The sequence below is a fragment of the Antechinus flavipes genome, chromosome 2 (genome assembly GCF_016432865.1).
Source record: "Antechinus flavipes isolate AdamAnt ecotype Samford, QLD, Australia chromosome 2, AdamAnt_v2, whole genome shotgun sequence".
In the NCBI taxonomy this organism is placed as follows: Eukaryota; Metazoa; Chordata; class Mammalia; order Dasyuromorphia; family Dasyuridae; genus Antechinus; species Antechinus flavipes.
The window spans coordinates 529,985,976-530,007,837 of NC_067399.1; the positions used below are offsets into that span (position 1 = coordinate 529,985,976).

The window sequence follows — 21,862 nt, forward strand, 5'->3', positions numbered from 1 at the left end:
TAAGAGAGAAGATAACATGCAATTAACTATGTATAAACAAGCTATATATAGGATAATTGGACATTATCAACAGAGAGAAGGCACTAGAAGTAAGGAGTCTTTGGAAGATCCTGTAGAAGGTAGGATTTTAGCTGGGACTCAAAGGAAGCCAGGCGGTGAATGTTAAAAGGGAGAGAATTACAGAAGTGGAGACCAGCCAGTGAAAATTCCCAGAATTGAGATGAAGAATCTTGTTTGAGGAACAGTAAGGAGGCGGGTAATACTGACTTTCAGAGTACATAGGGTGTGTGTGTGTGTGTGTGTGTGTGTGTGTGTGTATAAAAACAGAAAAGAAAAGAGGGTAGGTTATGAAGGACTTTGAATGCCAAAGAATTTTACATTTGAGCAGTATAGTAGAAGCTTATTGCAGACTGAAAATATGACTTAAAGACCAGCTTAGTACAGGCATTTGACTATATTACAGAAACTTTGTCTTCATCCAAAGATATCTTTAAGTTTGACTTTGTATTTTCAGGCACTAAGATAACAAAAATTATCCAATATAAGCAAAGGAAGTATATGTATATTTTATATATATGTTTATATGTAATACATATATATTTGTAAATACACATATTTGCACATAATATATGCATGCATATATATATATATTTGTATACATACATTTCATTAGCTGGCAAGGATATAGTTTTCAAACACAGAGCAGGATCCATGATGAAAGATTGAACCCAATACTAGCTATGGTAGGCACACAAATTATGTCACCTGAGGGTAAGTTGGGCAATAGTCAAGACTTTTATGTATCTTGAGAAATGTCTATTTTGCCTCTTACAGCCTTGCTTTTTTTGACTCTTCTTTGCTTCTAGTTTGTAACCTTGTTTACCTGCTCTTACTTGGTTAAATTGTCATTAGATCCATTGCCTCACCCTGGGTAACTTAGTGGGAGTTGCAGCCAAAGACCAGCCAAAGACCCACTACAAGATAGCCCAGAATTCTGCTATTATGTAGTCCAGTGAAATTGGGATTGATAAAGAAATAGAAAAACTAGACAAATGAAGCCAATTTCTTCCTTCAAAGACCCCTCCCAGAGAGCCATGTGCCCAAATATCATCAAATTCCAAAGGCCTGAATAAAGGAGGTTCTGTTCTATGTTAATTAAGTCCTTCAACAAGAACCCTGCTAGTGGTAGGTGGGAAGATGAATGAAGCCTTACCTTTGCCCTCACAAATCCCTAGAGTCTTGCTTTAATACTTGGATCTTCCACAAATGATATCTCTAGTTATCCAGAGTTTCTTTATTGTCATTTAGGATTCATACTCATACTAACACAAGATTCCCCTGCAGTAAAGTGATGGAAATACCAGGTGACCAGTACTAGGGATCTATACTTTTGATGAGAAGTTGGAAGTTGGCCAAAGACCCAAATACTCTGTATAATGGATTGATGTGGTATATCCATTAGCAACAGGGTAAGGGCAGAGTTAATTAGTAGTTGTCTACCTGAAGTAATTTGTGAAGTATTAGGGAAGCTTCCCTTTGACTGTAAATATCGACCTCACCCAAATGCCACAATGTCTGATATTTCACCACTAGAAATGAATTCCTATGGTTAGTCATTGCTCTTTCTCACCTAGCCTTGAGGTTTTTATGTGGTAATTATGGAGATAGGACTTTAGCTTACATTAAAAAAGTTCTAGTGACTTAATCACAGCATGGTTTCAGAACCTGAAAGAACTAGGACTATGTGAGTAGCACATTCTAGGCTGAAGGGGGTATGAAAAGGGGAAATTAGTACTTTAGAGTATTTCTTAAAAAGTCATTTGGTCCTCACAACAACTCTATGAGACATATGGTTATAAGTATTAAGACTGCCATTTTTGCAGATTAGAAAACTGAAACTTGAAGAGAAATTAAATAGAAAAAAGGGGAAGTAAAGTACTGATTCAATAAAAATATCACCCATTTAATGGTTTTGTCCAGGGCCACGCCTAAGAAAGAGAAAAAATCTTGTTTTATTTTGATTTTAGAATTGGATGGGAGCTGGGAAGTCATTTATGAATCCATGATATTTCTTCAACAACAGCTCTCCAAAGGAACAGATTACAAACCACTTTCTCATTCCGTACAATACTTGTCCATATTGCTGCATAAATATTTCACTGTGCCTGTGAGTCTTTTAGAAAAGCATTTATTTAATGTTTACTGTGTGCCAGCCACTCTGATAAGGACTGAAAATAAAAAGAAGAGGCAAAAATAGTCTTTAAGTTTGATTCCAAGTATTCTTTCTGGGTATCTCCCGGGCCTGGAATGCTAGCTCTCTCCTGTTCTTGATTATTCACCTCTCTGGCTTTCTTTTAAATTCCAACTCAAATCTACCCTTTTAAAGGAAGACTTTCCCATGCCCTCATAATTCCAGTGCCTTCCCTATGTTAATTATCTCCTATATATCTGTACATTGTTTGCTTTGTATATATTGCTTGTACATTGTCTTCCCATTAGATTGTAAGCTTCTACAGGGCAGGAATTGTCTATTGCCTCTTTTTATTTACCTAGCACTTAACACAGTGCTTGGCACATAGTAGGTGTCTAATAAATGTTTATTGATTGCTTTGAATTTGAATGGCAGCTTGTATATAAAAAGATACAGTATAGGCAATGTACAGTGCCTTTCTTTGAATTCCCAGCTTTAGTACCTAGTAAGTTCTTTAAAAATGATTGCTGTTGTCTCAGATCCTTAACGGGTCCTGGCTGTGTGACCCAGGGCAAGTCACTTAACCCCAATTGCCTCAGAAAAAAAAAAAGATTGTTGTTGGCTTTTCTTAATGAAAAAGATTAGTTGTTTATGGCAAAGCTTCTTAAATTATGGATCTTGACCACATGTGAAGTGTAATTGACTGGGGGGGATCATGAAATAATGATTTATTGTCAATAAGTGTTTAAATTGTATACCTATTTTATATACTTATATAATAAGGGCTGTGAAAAATTTCTTGGGCAAAAAGGGGTCACAAATGGAAAAAGTTTAAGAAGCCCTGGTTTAGGGATGAGGGAGTAGCTAGGAAAAACCTCTTGCAGAAAATTGAGTCTGAGATGAGTCTTAAAGGAAATCAGGGATTCTACAAGGCAGAGGTGAGGAGAAAAGGATTCCAACCATATGAGGGGCAACCTCTGAGATAAGTGATGGAATGTCATGTGAGTAAGAATATTACATATGGAGTGAGGGAAGTCTTGGATTTGAATTCTGGCTGTGACACGTAAAAGTTGTATGAGCTTGAATCAGCCATTTAACTAAGATATGAATGAGTTTAAGATTCCCCTTCTATAAGGTAGGAATAATATTTGCAGTATATACCTTCCTAGAGTTGTTCTAAGGAAAGTGACTTGTTATTCTTCATGTACCATGTGAATAGTTTGTTATTTTAGTATTTCACAATATCAATGTAAACACTTGGGTTGACCTGTAGTCTTGCTCCAAGATAAGGTACCCTTTCCCAGGCATGCATGTTCTTGCTTTAGTCATAAAATATCCATTGTAAGTCATGAATCATTGAAATTCAACTTGGAAGAATAATGCACAGAACTCAGCTTAAACAATCAGAGAGCCAGCCTTTTTTTGAGTTGGAGTAGGCCATTTTGGAGTAGTTGTCAGAGACAGTAAGTGTAAGAGCAGAGGTACAGAAGGCAACAAGCCCTTTGCAATGCCTGTGCACCAACAGTTTTTATGAGTTTCTATCAGTGAAGAAGAAAATGTAGGGATTTAAGTCTTCAGTCACACTCACACTGGTCACGTAGAGCAGGTTTTAAGAAGAGAAATGACAGTGATAATCTCCTCATAAATGTTTCTCTGAGAGGAAAAGAGGAAGACCCAAAAAAAGGGACTCAAGTATGAACTAGCTGACCTTGCTCTTTAGTTACAATATGTACTACTTTAAAGAAAATGTAAATATTGCTGGTGAATTTTCAAATCCATCTTGGCAAATTCTGCTGACTTTACATTATTCTATATATTCTCTGATTATCTTCTCTGCTCCTCCTTCCTTTTTTCTCTCAGTGCTTTTTTTTCTCTCAAAATCAAGTGCTTTTGACATATCTCAGCCACTAAAATGCACAAAATGATTTTTATTCACATAATACTCTCTAGAACTAACTTCAGCCTCAGAAAGCAAACTCTGACTTTTTTTTCATCTAAATTTCCTAATGATCAGCCCCTCATGTTGTCTGAGATAGAAGTTATGAGATTACCATGGGTTTCATTGTGAATGAGAGATGTGTACTTCACCACAGTTTAGCAGAGTTTAATTTTAGGCTGACCCTTTTAGGTGTTTTGTCTGAAGGTAGCATGGAGTGTTCAGTTATGTGCAACTCTTGTTATCCATGGGGATTTGTTAGCAAACATAAGTTTACCTTTACTTCTTTAGCGATTAAAGCAAGCAGGTCACATCCTACTAAGGGTCAGAGGCCATATTTGAACCTAAGATTTCTTGATTCCAGGGTCAATGCCTAATCACTGAGCCACCTAGCTGCCTCCAGTTTAGCAATAGATCTAGAGTCAAGAGGGTATATTATCTTACCACTCTGGGGCTCAGTTTCCTAATCTGCAAAAGAATTAAATGATCTCTAAAATCCTTTCTGTATTGTGCATCTTATAGTGCCATGAGTCAATGTTTTGGGGAAATTTTCACATTACAGCTCTACTATGAATAGTATAATAATAGAATTTCAGATCTAGATGAATACTTAAGAGATCTAACCATCTCTAAAGTATAGTTGAACAAATAAGTATTGGATTTTGAGTTAGAAGACCTGGAGAATCCCTCCCTTAATTTAAACTACTGTTTTCATGTCCTGGTTCATATCACTTTCTAATTACATGAGTTGGAGTCAGTTACTTCTGCTCTCTGGAGTTCATTTTGCTGACCTGTAAAATAAAAGGGAATCGAATTAGATGATCTAAAGAATTTATTCCCCTCCAAATGCTACCATCCTTGAATCTGAAGTGACTTCTCCGGAGTTATGCAATTTAATTGTAGCAGAACCTGGACTAGAACCCAGGGTTCTTGATGCTCAAGTCAGTGCTTTTCTATTATGTCATGTTCTGGATGTTAAGTCAGTTATCCTTCTGTATCTATCCTACTAATTCAGCACCTTCCCTTTCTAATATTTTAGTCTTTCCCTTAACCAGTTTTTCACATGATGGTCAAAATAACCTTTCTAAGGCATAGATCTCACCATTATTTCTTCTAATAAGAAGTCTTCAGAAGATCCTTATTGCCTCTAAATATAAGTTCTTTAGACTGATGATTAAGGTCCTTTGCTAGATGAAGTAATGAGAAAAGTATCCCAGGCATAGGGGTTGAGAATTCAAAGGCACTGAAATGGATGATGGAGTGTTATGTGTGAAAGAACATTCCAATTGGAGTCAAGAAAGACAGGTTTGAATTCTGGCTCTGATACTTAAAAATTCTGTGACCTTGGACAAATCACATAACTTCTGAATGAATCAGGGTTTTCTAACTTGGGGTCTGTGAGCTTAGAAAAACATGGATGACTGTTTCATGATCATTAGTTTCCTTTTATTGTTGCTGTTTTTTTTTTTAATGTATATATAACTTAAATGTAAAATAAGAAAAAAACAAAATAGAAAAAGAAAAACAAAACATTGTCATATGATTTGCAGAACATCAGGAAGGATTCAAATTACATAACAATATATTTCCATTTCAAGAAAGCATATAATGATAATAGAAACATTGTATTCATAACTGTCCATCTTTTCTTTGCTTCTTTGTAGGTTTTCTTTTGTTCTCTGCTGTGCACTTTTTACTTTATTCTTTTTCCCCCCACCCCTCCCAAGCAGATTCCTGTTAAGCATGGATATATGTGTGTGTGTATGTATATGTATGTGTATATATACACACCTGCACACATAGACATATATACATATATAAACACCTATTTATATAATATGAATTTACATACACATCTAAAACAATATTAATATAGCTGACCTATAATGTAGATGTCTCTCTTGATTGAATCTTTTTTAAAAGTTTGACTTTGAGAGCAAGGATTTCTACTTCTACTTTTTTTCTAATAAATTCTACTCCTGATTTTTGATATTTTATATATATATATATATATATATATATATATAAAATATATCCCTTATTTCTTACTTTATAAATCTTATCTTTTATTCTACATACTTAAAAATATTCCAAAAAGAGGTCTATAGGCTTTATTGGATTGCCAGAGGAATCTATAGCATGGAAAGGGGTAAGAATCTTTGCTTTTCCAATATGCTTCAGCTTACCTTTTCAGACTTACTTTACATTACTCTCTTTTGTCCATACAGCCAGTTGCTGAACTCTCAATATTATGCCTTCTACTTCTGTAGGTTCACTTAATATTCCTTATATCTTCAATAAACTTCGTCTCTATTTCTCTTGGTAAAATACTTGCAGAGTCTGATGCTGCCTCCTCAAGATGGCCCAGCTATTAGTGCTATTTCTATCTTCAAATTTTCTTAGATTATTTTGGGTTGCAACTTTTGCTCCGATGATTTTCTTTCTTATATTTGTCTAGGTTCATGTTGCATTTCCCTAGTAAAGGAAGGTCCTTTAAAATATATATATATATATATATATATATATACATATATATATATATATATATATATGTTTAAATCTTAAAAAGAAAATAAAACAAAATAGAATAAGAAATTCTTTTTTCCCCTTTCCTCATTCCCTCATATACATACATATATACACACACACATACACACACACATATACATATACATAAGTATCTATAATCATATACATATATACACATATACATTCATATACACTTGTGTATGGCTGTACTATGCTTATTTTGCTTCTGTTTCTCTGAAGATGAATAACATTATCCTTTATAAGTCCAAGTCTTCCCATATTTTTCTCAATCCACCAAGTCACATTTTCCTACAGTTTAGGACCTACACCACAGCAATATTTCACTTATACTATTTAATTATTTTAATAGTCTAAAGCAATATTGATTAATATAGTTGACAGAAATCAATGATTACTGCTCCTGCTTTTTTCCCCCTTAATAAATTCTACTTTTGATTATTATGTTTGTATGTCTTTTATTTCTTATCCCTGCTGATTCCTCTACTTTACTTCCACCTGCTTACTTGCCGTATCATTACTTAACCTCATCCTTCCCCTAAAGATCCTTCCCTTATCCTGTCCCCTCATATCCCCCCCTTTATCCTATTTCTATTAATCTATATACCATATCCCATTCCCATTAATCCACACACCATTCTTTGTTCTCCCTTATCCTATCCCCACTTACTTTTTTATATAAATTTAAGACTTTTATACATATATGTATGTATGTATTGATCCCTCTTTAACCCATTCCCTATGTGAGTAGGCCCATTAATCTACATATCTTTCTTTGTTCTCCCTTATCCTATCCCCACTTTTATTTTTTTATAAATTTAAAAGACTTTTATACACACATACGTGTGTATGTATATATATATATATATATATATATATATATATATATATATATATATATATATATATATATATATATATATATATATATTGTTCCCTCTTTAACCCATTCCCTATGTGAGTAGGATTCTAGAATTATCAACCTTCCTCTCCCATCTAATTCTTCTGTGTCAGTTCTTCCTCTAGAACCTCATTCACATAACATAATTACTCTTATTACTTTTTTTTACCTTTTCCTACACAGCTCCATTTTTTATAATCACATCATAATCAGTTCTACCCCAATCTTTCTTTCACACTACCCAATTATTAATGAAGTTTTAGGCATATGGTCTACATTTCTATGTATGAGCAATAGTTTGTTTTTTATCAAATCTCTTGAAATTAGTCTTTGATGGATCATTACCTTATATTTCTTTTGGATCTTATATGTCAAATTATCTGTTAAGTTCAGGTCTTTGTGCAACAAAATCCTGAAAGTCTGGCAATTCATTGAATGTCCATTTCTTTCATTCACACTTTGCTGAGTGTAATGTTTTCAGTTGCAACCCTAGTTCTTTTGCTCTTTGATATATAGTGTTCCAAGACTTGAAATCTTTTGATTTAGCTATTACTAGGTCTTGTGTGATTCTAATTGTGGCTCCTCTCTGTTTAAACTGTTTTTTTTTCCCTTGTTGCTCATAATATTTTCTCCTTGACTTAGAAGATTTTGGAATTTGGCTATATTATTCTGTAGGTTTTTCTTGTAGGATTTCTTTCAGTTGATGATCAGTGGACTTTTCTATTTCTACTTTCCATTCTTGTTCTAATACTTCAGGACACTTTTCTTTAATTATTTCTTGTATTATTGCATTAAGATTCTTTTTTGTTGACCATAGATTTTAAATAGTCTGATTATTCTTATGTTAGGACTAAATTTTTTTCCAATTATATGCAATTTTTTAAATATTTATTTTGAATAGGCAAGTATTTTATTGGAGATTATACATGTGTCTTCATGTAAAACATATTTCTATATTGGTCATGTTGTAAAAGAAAATAGATCAAAAATAAAAAATAAAAGACCAAGAAAAATAAAGTTAAAATATTATGTTGTGATCTGCCTTTAGAGTACATCAGTTCCTTCTCTGGTGGTGGATAGTATTTTTCATCCTGAGTCCTTTGAAATTGTCTTACATACAGCTGAGAATAGCTAAAAACAACTATTTTTAAAAAATTTCCCAGCCTAAACACACATTGAATATGTTTAATATGCTTTTTTGATGAATGATGACCGAGTTGAGATCTGGCATGATCTGTGCATGGTGTCGTGGATAAGGTTATGGACATGGAGTTAGATCGACTGAGGTTGAATCTTGAAGCTCTTACTCTGATTCTCAGTTTTCTCATCTGTAACATAGTGATAATGCTGGTTATGCCTATCTCAACAGTGGTTGTTAGTCAATAGTAATGTAAAATGCTTTGGAAATTTTAAATCAATATTCCAATTACTATTATCTCCTATGCTTCAGGTACCATATGACAGTAGCTCCAATGAAACTAGAGAGAAATTAGTCTTCTATTCTTTGGCTCTAATAGTCCTAGGGGAAGGCCAGTAGATTATTATCCTGTGTTCTTGGATACTGGTAATTGGGGTTATAAAATGCTCAGAGAGATGACTTTCATTTGGACCCAAGAAACTTTCCCACAGAGAAATTCATATATTTCTTTTTCTTTTTTTTTAATCTTCTTAAATTTTTTTAGTCAATAAGTACTTATTAAAATATGAGGTATTATTTATTACCAATTACATTTCATCTTAACAATTTCAGAAATTTCCCTTCTTTCTGGTAAAGAAATCTTTTTTTTAATTAAATCTTTTTATTTTCAAAACATATGAATGGATGGTTTTTCAACACTGACCCTTGCAAAATCTTGTGTTCCAAATTTTCCCCTCCTTTCCCCCTCTCTAGATGTCAAGTAATTCAACTTATATTTATTTTTCAAAGAAGAAAATTCATATCTTTATTTTTCAAAGAAGATATGCAGTTTAACAAAGGCATTCCTTTTGAAATGCTTTGCTAGTGGTATACTTTTACTTGTCTTAGTAGTACATGCTTGTAATCCCTGTTGCTTAGGAACTTTGAGATTGATGGATTCCATCAGTTTGGGAGTTCTGGGTTATAGGAGGTTTGAAACTAATTGGGTGTCTATGCTGTCTGATACCAGTGTAGTAAGCATCCTGGAGCAAACTGTCAAAAGGCTACTAAAAAAAGGGGTGAACCAGTCCAGATCAGGAAAATGGAACATGTCAAAAACTTCTGTGAAAGATCATAATGGAGGTCAAGTTCATGAATGATCACTGCTCTTCTAGCTTGGGTGACTTGGTAGCAGGTAGATAGCACAGTGGATTGAGCACCAGGTTTAAATTTAGGAAGATCTGAGTTCAAATTCAGCCTTAGATACTTATTAGCTGTGTCACTCTAGGCAAGTCACCTTGCTTCAGTGACTCATCTGTAAAATGGAGACACATTAGAGAGCAAAATGGCAAATGATTCTAATATCTTTGCCAATTGTCCACGCAATCTCATAGAGTTGGACATGACTGAATAACTGAACAATAGCATCTTATTTAAACAAATAAAAATACATTTTTTTTCTTTTGTCATTGGAATCAACTCAGAAATTACCTAGATACCATGGCCAATCTATATACATATAATTTCCTTGTGACCTAGAGTTGGAATTATAATCCTGCTTTAAGTCTGGATCATCATTAGAGCAATTTAGTTAAAATTATTAGAATTTTTTTTTAAAATAAAGCATCACCTTAGGTAGCTAGCACATTATGATGTGCCCATAGCACATAAAATACTTCTAGGAAATTCAACTCTTTTGTTTTGATTATTATCTAAAATGACAAAGACCTAAGCATAGAGAGAGTAAGTGACCATTTACCTCAGATGATTACCCAGGAAGAAAGTAGCTTAGTGCAGTGGAAAGATTGCTGGCCTTGGAACAGGAGGCTTGGTCTTGAATCCTGATATTTTTAGGGGCAATTAGGTGATACAGTGCATAGATTACTGGTCCTTGAGTCAGGAAGATCTGAGTTCTAATGCTGTCTCAGACATTTGCTAACTGTATGCTCTGGACCATGTAGCCTCTATTTGCTTCATTTTCTTATCTGTAAAATGGGGACACACTGTAGGAAGAAATGGCAAATTACTCCAGTATCTTTGCCAAGAAAATCCTGTCATTGGGGTTGCTTAAAATTGGACACAACTGAATGACTCATTAGCAATAACTGACAGTTATTAGCTATGTGACTATTGGCAAATCACTTGCCTTTAAAGGACTGTATAACTACAAGTTATTGTTACTTGTTCATTACAGATGCAAAATATTTCTCCTGCTGGTCATCTATGATGCTATTGTCATTTACTCAGTCTGAGTTTTTGCTATGAGAATCTTACTTTGGTTTGACATTAAAATAGGGGTTTGTCTGTGATAAAATATACATTAGCTGGAAGTGGTAGGAAATTCTCTGATTCTTTCTCATCAAAGTTGAATTAGATGCTAAATTTGCCAAGTTTTCCCTTGTGAAAACACTTTAGAAAAGATGTGATGAGGGCAGGCTGATTTCATTTGGCTCTGGGGGACTTGGTACGAAATAGGTGTGACAGCTGCAAAACAGCTTGGGATAGGGAATAGGTGACTATAAGAGAGTGTGTTCATGTAAAATTGATCTGAGAAGTGCCCTGCACAGCTGGAGGCTGAGAGGAGGGGTAATGAAAGAATAAAAGTGCCATGCCCTTGAGAGGACAGGGTAATAGGATTTTTTAGGGTAGAGGTTAAAAGGTAGAGAGGAAAAGAATGTGGCAAGAAGGCCCCTGAGAGAGTGAAGATAGTGCCCCTAAGAAGGATATAGGTCAATCTTGTTGAAGTCCAGACTTAACCTAAGAGTTGCAATATCTAAGTGGGAGGAGGATCCAATGAATTGTATTTGTATATCTGGGGGGAGTCATGCTTTGATATTTGTCAAAATGTTAGGAATGTGTTGGATAAATCAGAATTGTTGGGAGAATAAATTCTTTCCAAGGTGATCTGAATTAGGTTCTATTTTCTAATTGTTCAGTCTTTTTTTCCCAATCATTTCCATTTTTTCCTGACTCCATTTGAGATTTTCTTGGCAAAGCTATTGTACACATTTGGCATTTCCTTGTCCAAGTCATTTTCCAGATACAGAAACTGAGGCAAACAGGATTAAGTAACTTGCTTAGGATCACACACAAGTAATAAGTGTTTGAAGGTGGATATGAACTCAGGGAATATGAGCCTTTTTGATTCCAGTCTTGGCAATTCTATCCACTGTACCATCTTAATACCCTGCTATTTCTAATCAGGCAAGAGGAAGGCAATAGAGCATTGAACTGATTTCCTTTTTTTTGGATGGTAACACTTTAAGTAGGCTTTTATGACTTTAATATTAATAGTTTCAGGGGATGGGAATCTGGAAGTCCAGGAATCCTACAATTTTTTTCCCCCAGATAATATAATCGAACAGGAAAAAAAAAAAAAGTAAGGGATGTTGAACTTTACTTTTGAGCTGGGTGAAACATGGTGAGTGCCCTCAGGCTAATGGCCCTCCTCAGGTGAGAGACCAGTACACAATTATACTGTGGCTCTGATGTATTTGTTGAAGCTGTAAATGCAGTTCATACAAGTGTTTTTCAGGCCACAAAATCTGTATCCAGCCCTGAATGTGGGAAACCTTTATTCCCTATGCCCTGTAGGCAATTTCCATATGTAGGTAAGGTGGCATGTGACCTAAGGCAGTGACGTCAGGCAGCAGCTATGAGGAAGATAATGATACCAGCAAACATTTTTCTAATGGTTTCAAAACACTTGTAATGTCAGACACAGTGAGGAAGGTACTATTTTCTGCTGCAAAGTGTAATTTTCATTTTGTGGAAGAGGAATGTAGTTCAGATTAATAAAAGGACCTGCCCATAGTCATGCGGCTTATCCCAAATCTTCTGACTCCAAATCTAGGGTCCTTTTTGACAATTTTACCTGATAGAGATTGACTCACCTCATGACAAAAATGTTAAGAACACTTTTTAAAATACCTTTTTACACTAAGGTATTTGGAAATGATATAAATCCAAATGACTTTCATGTTGATTTTCTGGATGGCAGAGGCAGTTGATGTAAAATAAAGCTGATGTATTACTAAATGGAAGATATTCTTCAAGAGGAGGTTAGTCAGAAAGATAAGACAATGGGAGATTATAACATTCAAATTAAAAAAAAATAGCTTTTTATCCTCAAAGTAAATGCATATAGTTTTCAATATTCACCTTTGTAAAACTTTGTGTTCCAATTTTTTTCTCCCTTCCTTCTCCTCACCCCCTCCTCTAGACAGCAAGTAATTCAATATATGTTAAACATGTATAATTTTTCTATATGTTTCCACAATTATCATACATGCAAAGATTAATTGGAGAAATTGAAGTTGTTTAGCATCGATATCTGTAAAATAGGGTCAATGTCTGTCCTATTTTTCACAGACTAATTGTGGGGAAAGTATATTGAAAGCATGAACATGAAATAATTGTGAGTTATTATTTTTGAGTTATGACACTAGAGAAGACAACCATATTCCTGTAATCAAAAGGCTCTCATTTGAGAGAGATGAGAATTATTTGCTTAGTCCCAGAAAGCAGAACTAGGAACACTGAATGAAAGTAGCTCCAGGGTGGATTTCAGTTTCCACTTTTTCTCCTAGTTATGATGTATTCTTTGAATTGTGGCACTTTTTCACACCTTTTCCCATTGAAATCAAAAGCTACAATTTGCACTTCTAAGATTGGGTGATTTTTCCTTAAGTATTATATGATGTCTATTTTACAGTGTATGTGTGCGTGTGTGTATGTATGTGTGTGTATACACACACACATCCAAAATACACACATATCCAATATACACAATATATCTACCCATACATACATATATATCTGTGTACACACACACAGATACACAAAGAATTTGAATTTGAATTAAAATGAAGTCATATCCTCTAACCTACTCTTAATTTTATTTATCTGGCCAGTCTTTAGCTTGTTTTGCTGAATCACCCTCAAGTTTCACTATCGTGGGCCCTCTTCATACCCACTCTCTAGGAGATATCATCAGTTCTCATGGGTTCAATTATCTCCAAGGAGATGACTCTCAGATCCAGGCCTGGTCTTTCTCCTGAGCTCTAGTCCTATGTCAACAATTGCCTATTGGGCATTTTGAACTGAATGTGTTGCAGGAACCTCAATTCAACCTATCAAAAATGGATTTTACTATCTCCTCCCTTGAAATATTTCTGAACCTTTCTATTTCTGTCTCAGATATTATGGTTCTCCCAGTTAAATTCTTTTAATTCCTTTTCAGCTCTTCACTTTCCATTACATCACACACATCCAGTCAGTTTTTTGATCATTCTATCTCCACAACATCTACTGAATCTATTCTCATCTCTTGCAGTCATCCCATTCTCTCCAATATGGCTCCCATTCTAGCTTAGTCACTTATTATTTCTTGCCTGGACTAATGATCTACACTTTTAACATGTCTCTCTTCTTCAAGTCTCTTCCTATCTCTTCTTCAATCCATCTTCTACACAGCTGCCAAAAAGGCTTAAAGCCCAGGTTTGACTATGTTGTTGATGTGTAGTAGGCATATGCTATTGATGACTGATCAAGAAGAAGCTTCTTATCAATTCAGACTGTTCAAAAATATATAGGTTCCTCATCACTAGAGATCTTGTTGAGATTTCTCTTTAGATATTGGTTGGATTATATGACATCTAGGATTCCTTCCAACTCCAATATCTGTGGATTCTAAAGTCTCTTCCAACTTTAAAGTTCATCTATTCTACTAGGTCACTAGGATCTGTATTCTGATAACATGTTTACAATTAATGCCTACTCTGTATGTGTATGTATTTCTTGCTTAGGCCAACGTCTGCAGATTACGATTAACGGTGCCCCCTGACAGCCCAGTGCCAGAGCAAAGTGAAAGGAAAGAGGAAAGAAAGGAGCAAGTAAGTACTTCTGGTGCCTGTGAATAGCATCTAGACCTACTTTAAAACAACAACCAACAACAAATGTCCCTTCCAGCTCTTAGCGCTGCTGGTGGAGGCTTGCTTTTTCCTTGAAAGGCTATTCACTGGAGTTGGATGTCAGGAGTTCAGTTAATAAAAAACACCATCCTCCCTCAATGCTCTCATTTCCCACCTTCCCAGAAAACACCTTTCTTCCCTGGCTAGCGCTGCCTCCCTTTTCTCTCTCTCCATCCCCTTCTCCTCTTTCTTCATGAATACTATTGAGCTATGTTACCTCTGAAGCCTTTGGGGACACTGACTTTCTAGCAGCAGATACTCTAAGGAAAGGATCCTTTCCAACTGAGAGGTGTAGCTCAGGAGTATCAAAATGGAGCATTGTTTGCAGGGACTGCAACGTTGCCAAGCCTTTCTTTGCACAGACACAGTAGACTAGACTCTAATTTCTCTGCCCACCTCAAATCTCCCTCTGTTGGAAGAAATTTTCATTAACGTCACAATAGTACAATATCTGGGGTTCTGTGTAAGGCAAATGAAAAGGTTTGTGACAAGGTATAGGCTTAGAGAAGTAAAGAAAAGGAAGGAACAAGGGAATAGGCCTCTGAAAAGCAGGTTGGCCAGAGTCCCATGATGTCAATTGCCCAGTCAATATCTGAGGACACAGTTGCTCTAGAAAAGTACAGAAAGTATATATTATTCCCAGATCATCAGATAATTACAATGATGATCTCCAGATTAGCTTGGCTTTAGAAGATAAGGATCTAACTCTCACAATTCCATGGTGACTTAGGGATACATAGTATAGTAGAGAGAACTTGACCAAAGTCCCAGGGACTGAATCTTAACTTTCTTTCTTAGTAGTAATGTAAGCCTGGGGATGGCTTTGGATAAGTTACAATGATTTTGAGCTTAACTCCTTTATTCACCTAAAAAATAGGCATGCTACTTGCATTGTTTACTGCCAGATGTTATTTTCAGGGTCAAATGAGATAATATAAATGAATACAGGAAGGTTTACAGCATACTTTTCTTATAACCTTAGGAATTGTGGGTAACTCCTGTGGTAATTATTATTTAAAGGCATTCTACAGATGGAGAAACCAAAGCATGAAAAGGATAAGTGATTTATCAAGGATAGCTATAGCTAGTAAATTAGAACTTAGATTGTATCTATTTGAACTTAAGTGTTTTAACCCTGAAACCAGTGCTCTTTCATATGTTGTTAACTATTAATTTAGTTTCATAATTTTTATAAAATAATTTGCCCAAAATGCTGATGTCTCTTTTTCTATCATTCTAGATGACATGGCACACCAAAAAGGACAGTAACTTTATAAATTTAATATCCATGAAAAATAAGCAAGCAAGCAAAATAAATAATAGAATCTTTCATAAAATTGTTGATGTCATCGTGTACATTTTAACCATATAATAATATCAGTTTGCTTCTTATCTCCTGCTTTCACCTAAAGTTTAATTGATGGTGATTATAATTGCAATACAGTTGTAGTAATTATACATTTTTTTTTCATTCTATGATCTCTCTTCACTTATCTTCCCATGTTTCTTTGTACTTATTATTTCATTACACTGATATACCTTTAGTATAAAAGTGACATATTGTATAGAAAACTGGCCTTGGAGTCAGAAGGAACTGAGTTCATCTCACCTTACCCACTGATTGTGTGACATTCAAGTTATTTAACATCTCAGTATTCTAAGTAGCTCTATAATATTGTAAGTTTCAGAAGGTACTAACCTGCCATGATATGGAAATTTCCTTACTAGTGACTTTCTGTATTAAAGAAAAAGTCTTTATCTATATTTTAATTTATTTAGTTATTTTCTAAATTTTTGAGGCAAATAGTTTCTCTTTCTTTTTCTTCCTTTTTTTCCTTTTTCTTTCATTCTGTTAAAATAGAATAACTATGAGTATATTTTGTACAAACAGGTGCTCCTAACCTTCATTTTTGCTTCATATGATCAGTTTTGTGACTTACTGAAGATTGCTATATTGATTTCCAAAAACATTATAAAATTTTACAATCTTACCAACATAGAGAGCCATCACAGAGGCAATGCAGAGTCCTGCTTAGACTCTCCTAGAAGCTAATCGGGAGTGTGGCAGTTTTAATAGGTGTTATTTCTGCATTGCAGTAACCACCTAGGAAAAATTCTCAGTGTCCTGAACTTGAAGGCAGTTTTCCTGAAGTGTTCCTAGAGAAACTTCCCTTGGTTTTCTTCTCACAAATGCTACTGCTGTATGAAAGATCACCATTGGCTTGACTCGCATCAAAATCAAGCCCAACAGAGCCACCCTGACTTATATAACTTTGTAGCCTCCTGACTGAGCAAGGAAGGACTAAGATTGGCAGAATCAAACATGAATCCAGGCTGAGGGCAATAGGAGGAGGAATGTCACAGTTCCAGGGTGCTGTACTGATTACATATAAGATCATATAAAAGGGCAAGAGTAGCAGAAATTGGTGTATTAGATCTCCTCTTGGAAATGAAAGGCAAAATAACCTATCCTGGCAGGAAATCTTATTGGCAATAGCACCTGTGGCTGGCCAAATAATTTCCTCCAACTACTTATTGACATCCAAGTAAATTAGGGCTCTTCTCTGAGATCATTAGCTTTTTAGTCAACAGAGAAGCACGAGTCCCTAGATTAGAAAGGGCAGGTTCCAAAGGAGTTCACTTACATGAACAGATGGGAGAGGGGAAAATATAAACATAGTAGAAAAGGATGTCCCTGATTTACTTAGTCCTGGAAGTCTTTTAAAGGAGACCAATACTAATAATTTGTATTATTAGTGAGAAGACATGTAGCTAGTTTGATCACCACTTGCAAGTCTTTATTGATTTTCATCTTTATAGGCTATGAGCCCTGTTGATATAGTTTTCTGCTGTGTGCATCATGATGATTTTTCTTTCTCCTCCCTCCCCTCCTCTTTCCTCATGCATGTACTCAAGACTTCCTAGCTTGTTTTGACGTCTCCTTTTCTCTTGTCTCCTCCCTACCTATGTGGCATCTGCTGTGGAGGCAAGGTGAGCAAGTTAGCAATTTATTATCCACAGTGAGTAAGTCACAATATATTGATAGTGAGCTACTCATAAACAAAAGTAATTGTAGCTTGTTCAGCTTGGGATAAGTTTCTCTTCAGCTGGGTGGCTAATAGATAATTGGGAGTCATGTTCTATAATCTCGGACAAATGCCCTAAGATCTGCTAGCTTATATGATCTCTTCCATGCTTTATTTGGTATCTAAGGTGCTCAGTCAGTGTTTGATGAGTATTATTTTACCTTGCTTATAGAATATTTTCTAAATTGTCCCCAGTTATGCAAATGACTCTTTAATTGGCCATTTAAAAAATACTATATTTTGTTTGTGGAGCCAGGTTTGAAAGTGTGTGTGTGTGTGTGTGTGTGTGTGTGTGTGTGTGTGTTTAGGGATGATGATTGTATTTGGAAACCCAAAAAGTGAGAGAGCATGGAAGGGGTGGCACTTTCATTCAGTAGTAAAAAGCCTAGAAGGAGGAAATCATGACCAATGATCTTTTATATTTCTCTTTAATAATAAATGGATGAATCACAGCTTTCTATCCTCCTGAAAGACTTTGTTTATTTAACATAATAGGCTGTTACCAAGTAAACAGTTGCATCTGTCATAATCTGGTTTCTAAATTGTAGCTGAGGAAACTGATCCAGTAGAATGAGTTGATAAAATAAATGCAAGGAAAGAGATGCAATAACTCTGTAACTTCTAAATGTATTTCCTGTGAATGAATAAATTTTTGGAAAAAAAATTAAATGTTTTCTACATATAAAGCATTACAAAGTTGCTTAACACAGTGCCTGGCAAATCGTAGGTCCTTAATAAATTTTTATTCACTGACTAGAATTGAATGGAGATAGAGTCCACTTTTGGGGGAAGGCTTATCCGTTGTCTCACAAGGATACATGGTATCATGTGCAATGACTAAAGGATCCTTGCCTTGCTCTGCTAGTAAAGAGGGCCCACCCTCAAATAGTTCTAAAAATACATGTTCTTATGAATACATGCCTGTTTGAATGTAGTAAGTAATGAATAAAAATGCTTTTTATTTAATTCATTCATGTCTCTAACTCCTAGAATGCTTCCTGAGAGCTGCCTGGTGGATCATTTCAAAGAAGGGGAAATTTGAATAATAACTACTTTGGAAAGGGGGCAGAGAAGGGTAAACAGGACCATTTGGTTCATAAAGGAGAGTGTATCATAATCTCTTTATTCAAAATTTAAAAAAAATCAAGATCACTTGGATCCAGATTCATTTAGGAGCCTTCCACCATCTTGGGGAAATGCAGTTGGATGTTTAAATTTTGGTAGTCAAATCAACTATGAGTTTTTAAGTTCTTTATTCAGTACCATTTTAAAAAAATCTTCATTACTTAATATAATTCTATATTTTTAAAAACAATTCTTTGCTCTTAATCTAAGTCTTACTTTTTTTTCTTCTTTCCCTAGATTTTTAAGGCCAAAGAAAGCTATTAGTATTGTTCATATGAGATTTTACTACCTCTTTCTGAAGGCTTTCAAAATAACTTCTTTTTAAAATGTGTGTGTGTGTGTGTGTGTGTGTGTGTGTGTGTGCATGTGTGTGCGTGCGCGCGTGCGCGTGCATGTGTTGGAAGGGAGACATTGTGGGGGAAGGAATTATTATTTTCTTATAATTAGGCCACTGAAAATAAGTATAAGGTTTCTGTCCTGCTACAGTTATTTTCTTCTGGGCTTTTTACTAATCAGGCACATATTGAAGGACTTGGGAATGTATATTTCATGGATAGCCAGAAATTACATGGATTTTATCCAGGACCAAAGTCAGATTCTAAGATTTAGAGTTGGAGGGTACCATACAGATCATGAGGTTGTAATGCCTTATTACAGATGAAGCAACTGAAGTCTGGAAAGATTAAGCAGTTTTCCAGGTCACACAAATAATAATTAGCAAAACAGAGATTTGGAGGCAGCATGGTATGGAAGAAATAATTTTGCACATGGAGTTAAAGGACCTTGGTTCAAAGGCCTTCCAATTAATACTTATCTGATCTTGGGGAAGCCTTAACTTTTTTTCAGTCTCATTTTCCTCATCTTTAAAATAACTGTACTGGATTAGAAGACTTCTACGGTCTCTCAATGCCTCAGTGTAGAATGCTAGGCTTGGATTCAGGAAGATGTGTTCAAATCTGGCCTCTGACACTTACTAGCTGTGTGATCCTAGGCAAGTCACTTGTTCCTATTTGCCTCAGTTGACCTCATCGCATTGGATTAGTTGGAGAAGAAAACGGCAAAATTTCCACTGTCTTTGGCAAGAAAACTCCCCACTGGGTCACCAATAGTTGAACATGACTCAATGACCGAACAACAGCACGTTCCCTTCCCTTCTTATGAGCTCGTAATCCTTTAAATCCACATTATGGGCTCTTGCCAATACACCAAAGCTGCCTTTGTTTACTTTTCTAAGATACAAGAGGTGTCTTTTTATGCTTAGTCCTTACACAACCTGTTTTGAGAGCTATGAAATACTTCCCTTCCTGTGACATTCATCATAGGCAAAGGAGACAAAACATTGTCAAGTGTGAATAATGCCTGAAACTAGTTATTTGCTAATACTGACAACAGGTCGGAGCACATTCTTGAAACCTCAGTGCTTTGTGCATGTTACACATAGTCTTGTACTGTAATATTCAGTGCAAAACAATTCTCAAGTAAGAAACAATCACTAGGGTGGGGACTGAGCAGAGGGGGATTGGTAACCCACCATTCTTTTCTATGTTTCCCTGCAGTGAGTTACTGTAGTGTCCCTCTGTCAATTCATATTTTTTATAGTCTTAAAATATTAGTGCTGGAAAAGACCTTAGTAGTCCCCTATTTCAACCTAATTTTATAAGTAAGATCCAAAGATGTCAACTGATTTCTTTAAGGTCACCCTGTTATAGTAGTAATTAAACTAGAGCCTAAAGTGTCCAGCCCCTAGTCTAATCTGTACTGCTCTCAATTCAGTTTAGTTCCAGTTCCACCTAGTTCAATTCAACAAATGTTTTATTAGGACTAATTATATATTCCAGGTATATGGCAGGGACTGTGGTTTCAAATATAAAAAATGGAATCAATCCCTACCCACAAGGGACTTAAATTCTCCTAGAATGATTTTTATGAAATAAGAAATAATACTTCTACTTCAGTCCTTCAAAAGAGAACCACAACTTTATTGGTATGTTATACGTTTCCCATTTATCTAGATTGCATTTTCTTCCCAGTTTAGTTTATAGGAGCATGATTTAAAATTGGAAAATTGGAAAAAACTTTAGAGGCTATTAAGCTCAGTATCTCTTCTTTTGAACATTTTACAATAATTTTATTGATATAGTTTGTGTTTATATCACCTACATTTCCCTCCTCACTCACTTTACCATGAAGTCATGTTTTACCATAAAGGATTAAAAAAAAGGAAAATAAAATGAAACATTTCAGCAAAACAAACGAGTATACTAAGCAAGTCTGATGTCACTTGCCATTGTTCACACTCACTGACCCACACCTTTGCAAAGGAACAGAAGAAAATTTCTTCTAATATCTTTTCTTTAAGACCAAACTTAGTCATTATAATTTCATAGCATTTAATTTTGATTTAAAAATTATTTCCCTTATTTATGATGTTATTATGTATGTTGTTTTCTTGATTGTGCTTACTTCATTTTATATCAGTTCATATAACTCTTGTCATGCTTTTCTTTATTTATCATATTCATTTTTTCACACCACAGTAATATTCCATTATATTGGTGTGTTTAGCTTTCCCTGACTGATGGATTTCTTTTTTTTTTTTTTTTTTTTAATTTAAATTTTATTTTATTTAATAATAACTTTGTATTGACAGAATCCATGCCAGGGTAATTTTTTACAACATTATCCCTTGCACTCGCTTATGTTTCGTTTTTTCCCCTCCCTCCCTCTCTCCACCCCCCCCCCCCAAGATGGCAAGCAGTCCTATATATGTTAAATATGTTGCAGTATATCCTAGATACAATATATGTTTGCAGAACTGAACAGTTCTCCTGTTGCACAGGGAGAATTGGATTCAGAAGGTAAAAAATAACTTGGGAAGAAAATCAAAAATGCAAATAGTTCACATTCGTTTCCCAGTGTTCCTTCTCTGGGTGTAGCTGTCTCTGTCCATCATTTATCCATTGAAACTCAGTTAGGTCTCTTTGTCA

General features: G+C 35.1%; 1 protein-coding gene across 4 annotated transcripts in view; it reads left to right on the top strand.

The window, feature by feature from the left end:
• MYZAP (myocardial zonula adherens protein) overlaps nt 1–21,862 on the top strand; it is a 112,353-nt gene that overhangs the window by 7,861 nt on the left and 82,630 nt on the right. For 3 of the 4 annotated variants that reach the window (XR_007951025.1, XM_051980722.1, XM_051980723.1), the window contains one exon: nt 14,500–14,586. The exons of the other annotated variant lie outside the window; for it this stretch is intronic. Coding sequence is in view for 2 of the 3 variants with exons in the window: in XM_051980722.1 (XP_051836682.1) it covers nt 14,500–14,586 (87 nt within the window). In the remaining variant the exon portion in view is untranslated. The remainder of the gene's footprint in view (nt 1–14,499; nt 14,587–21,862) is intronic. 4 annotated transcript variants of the gene reach the window in all.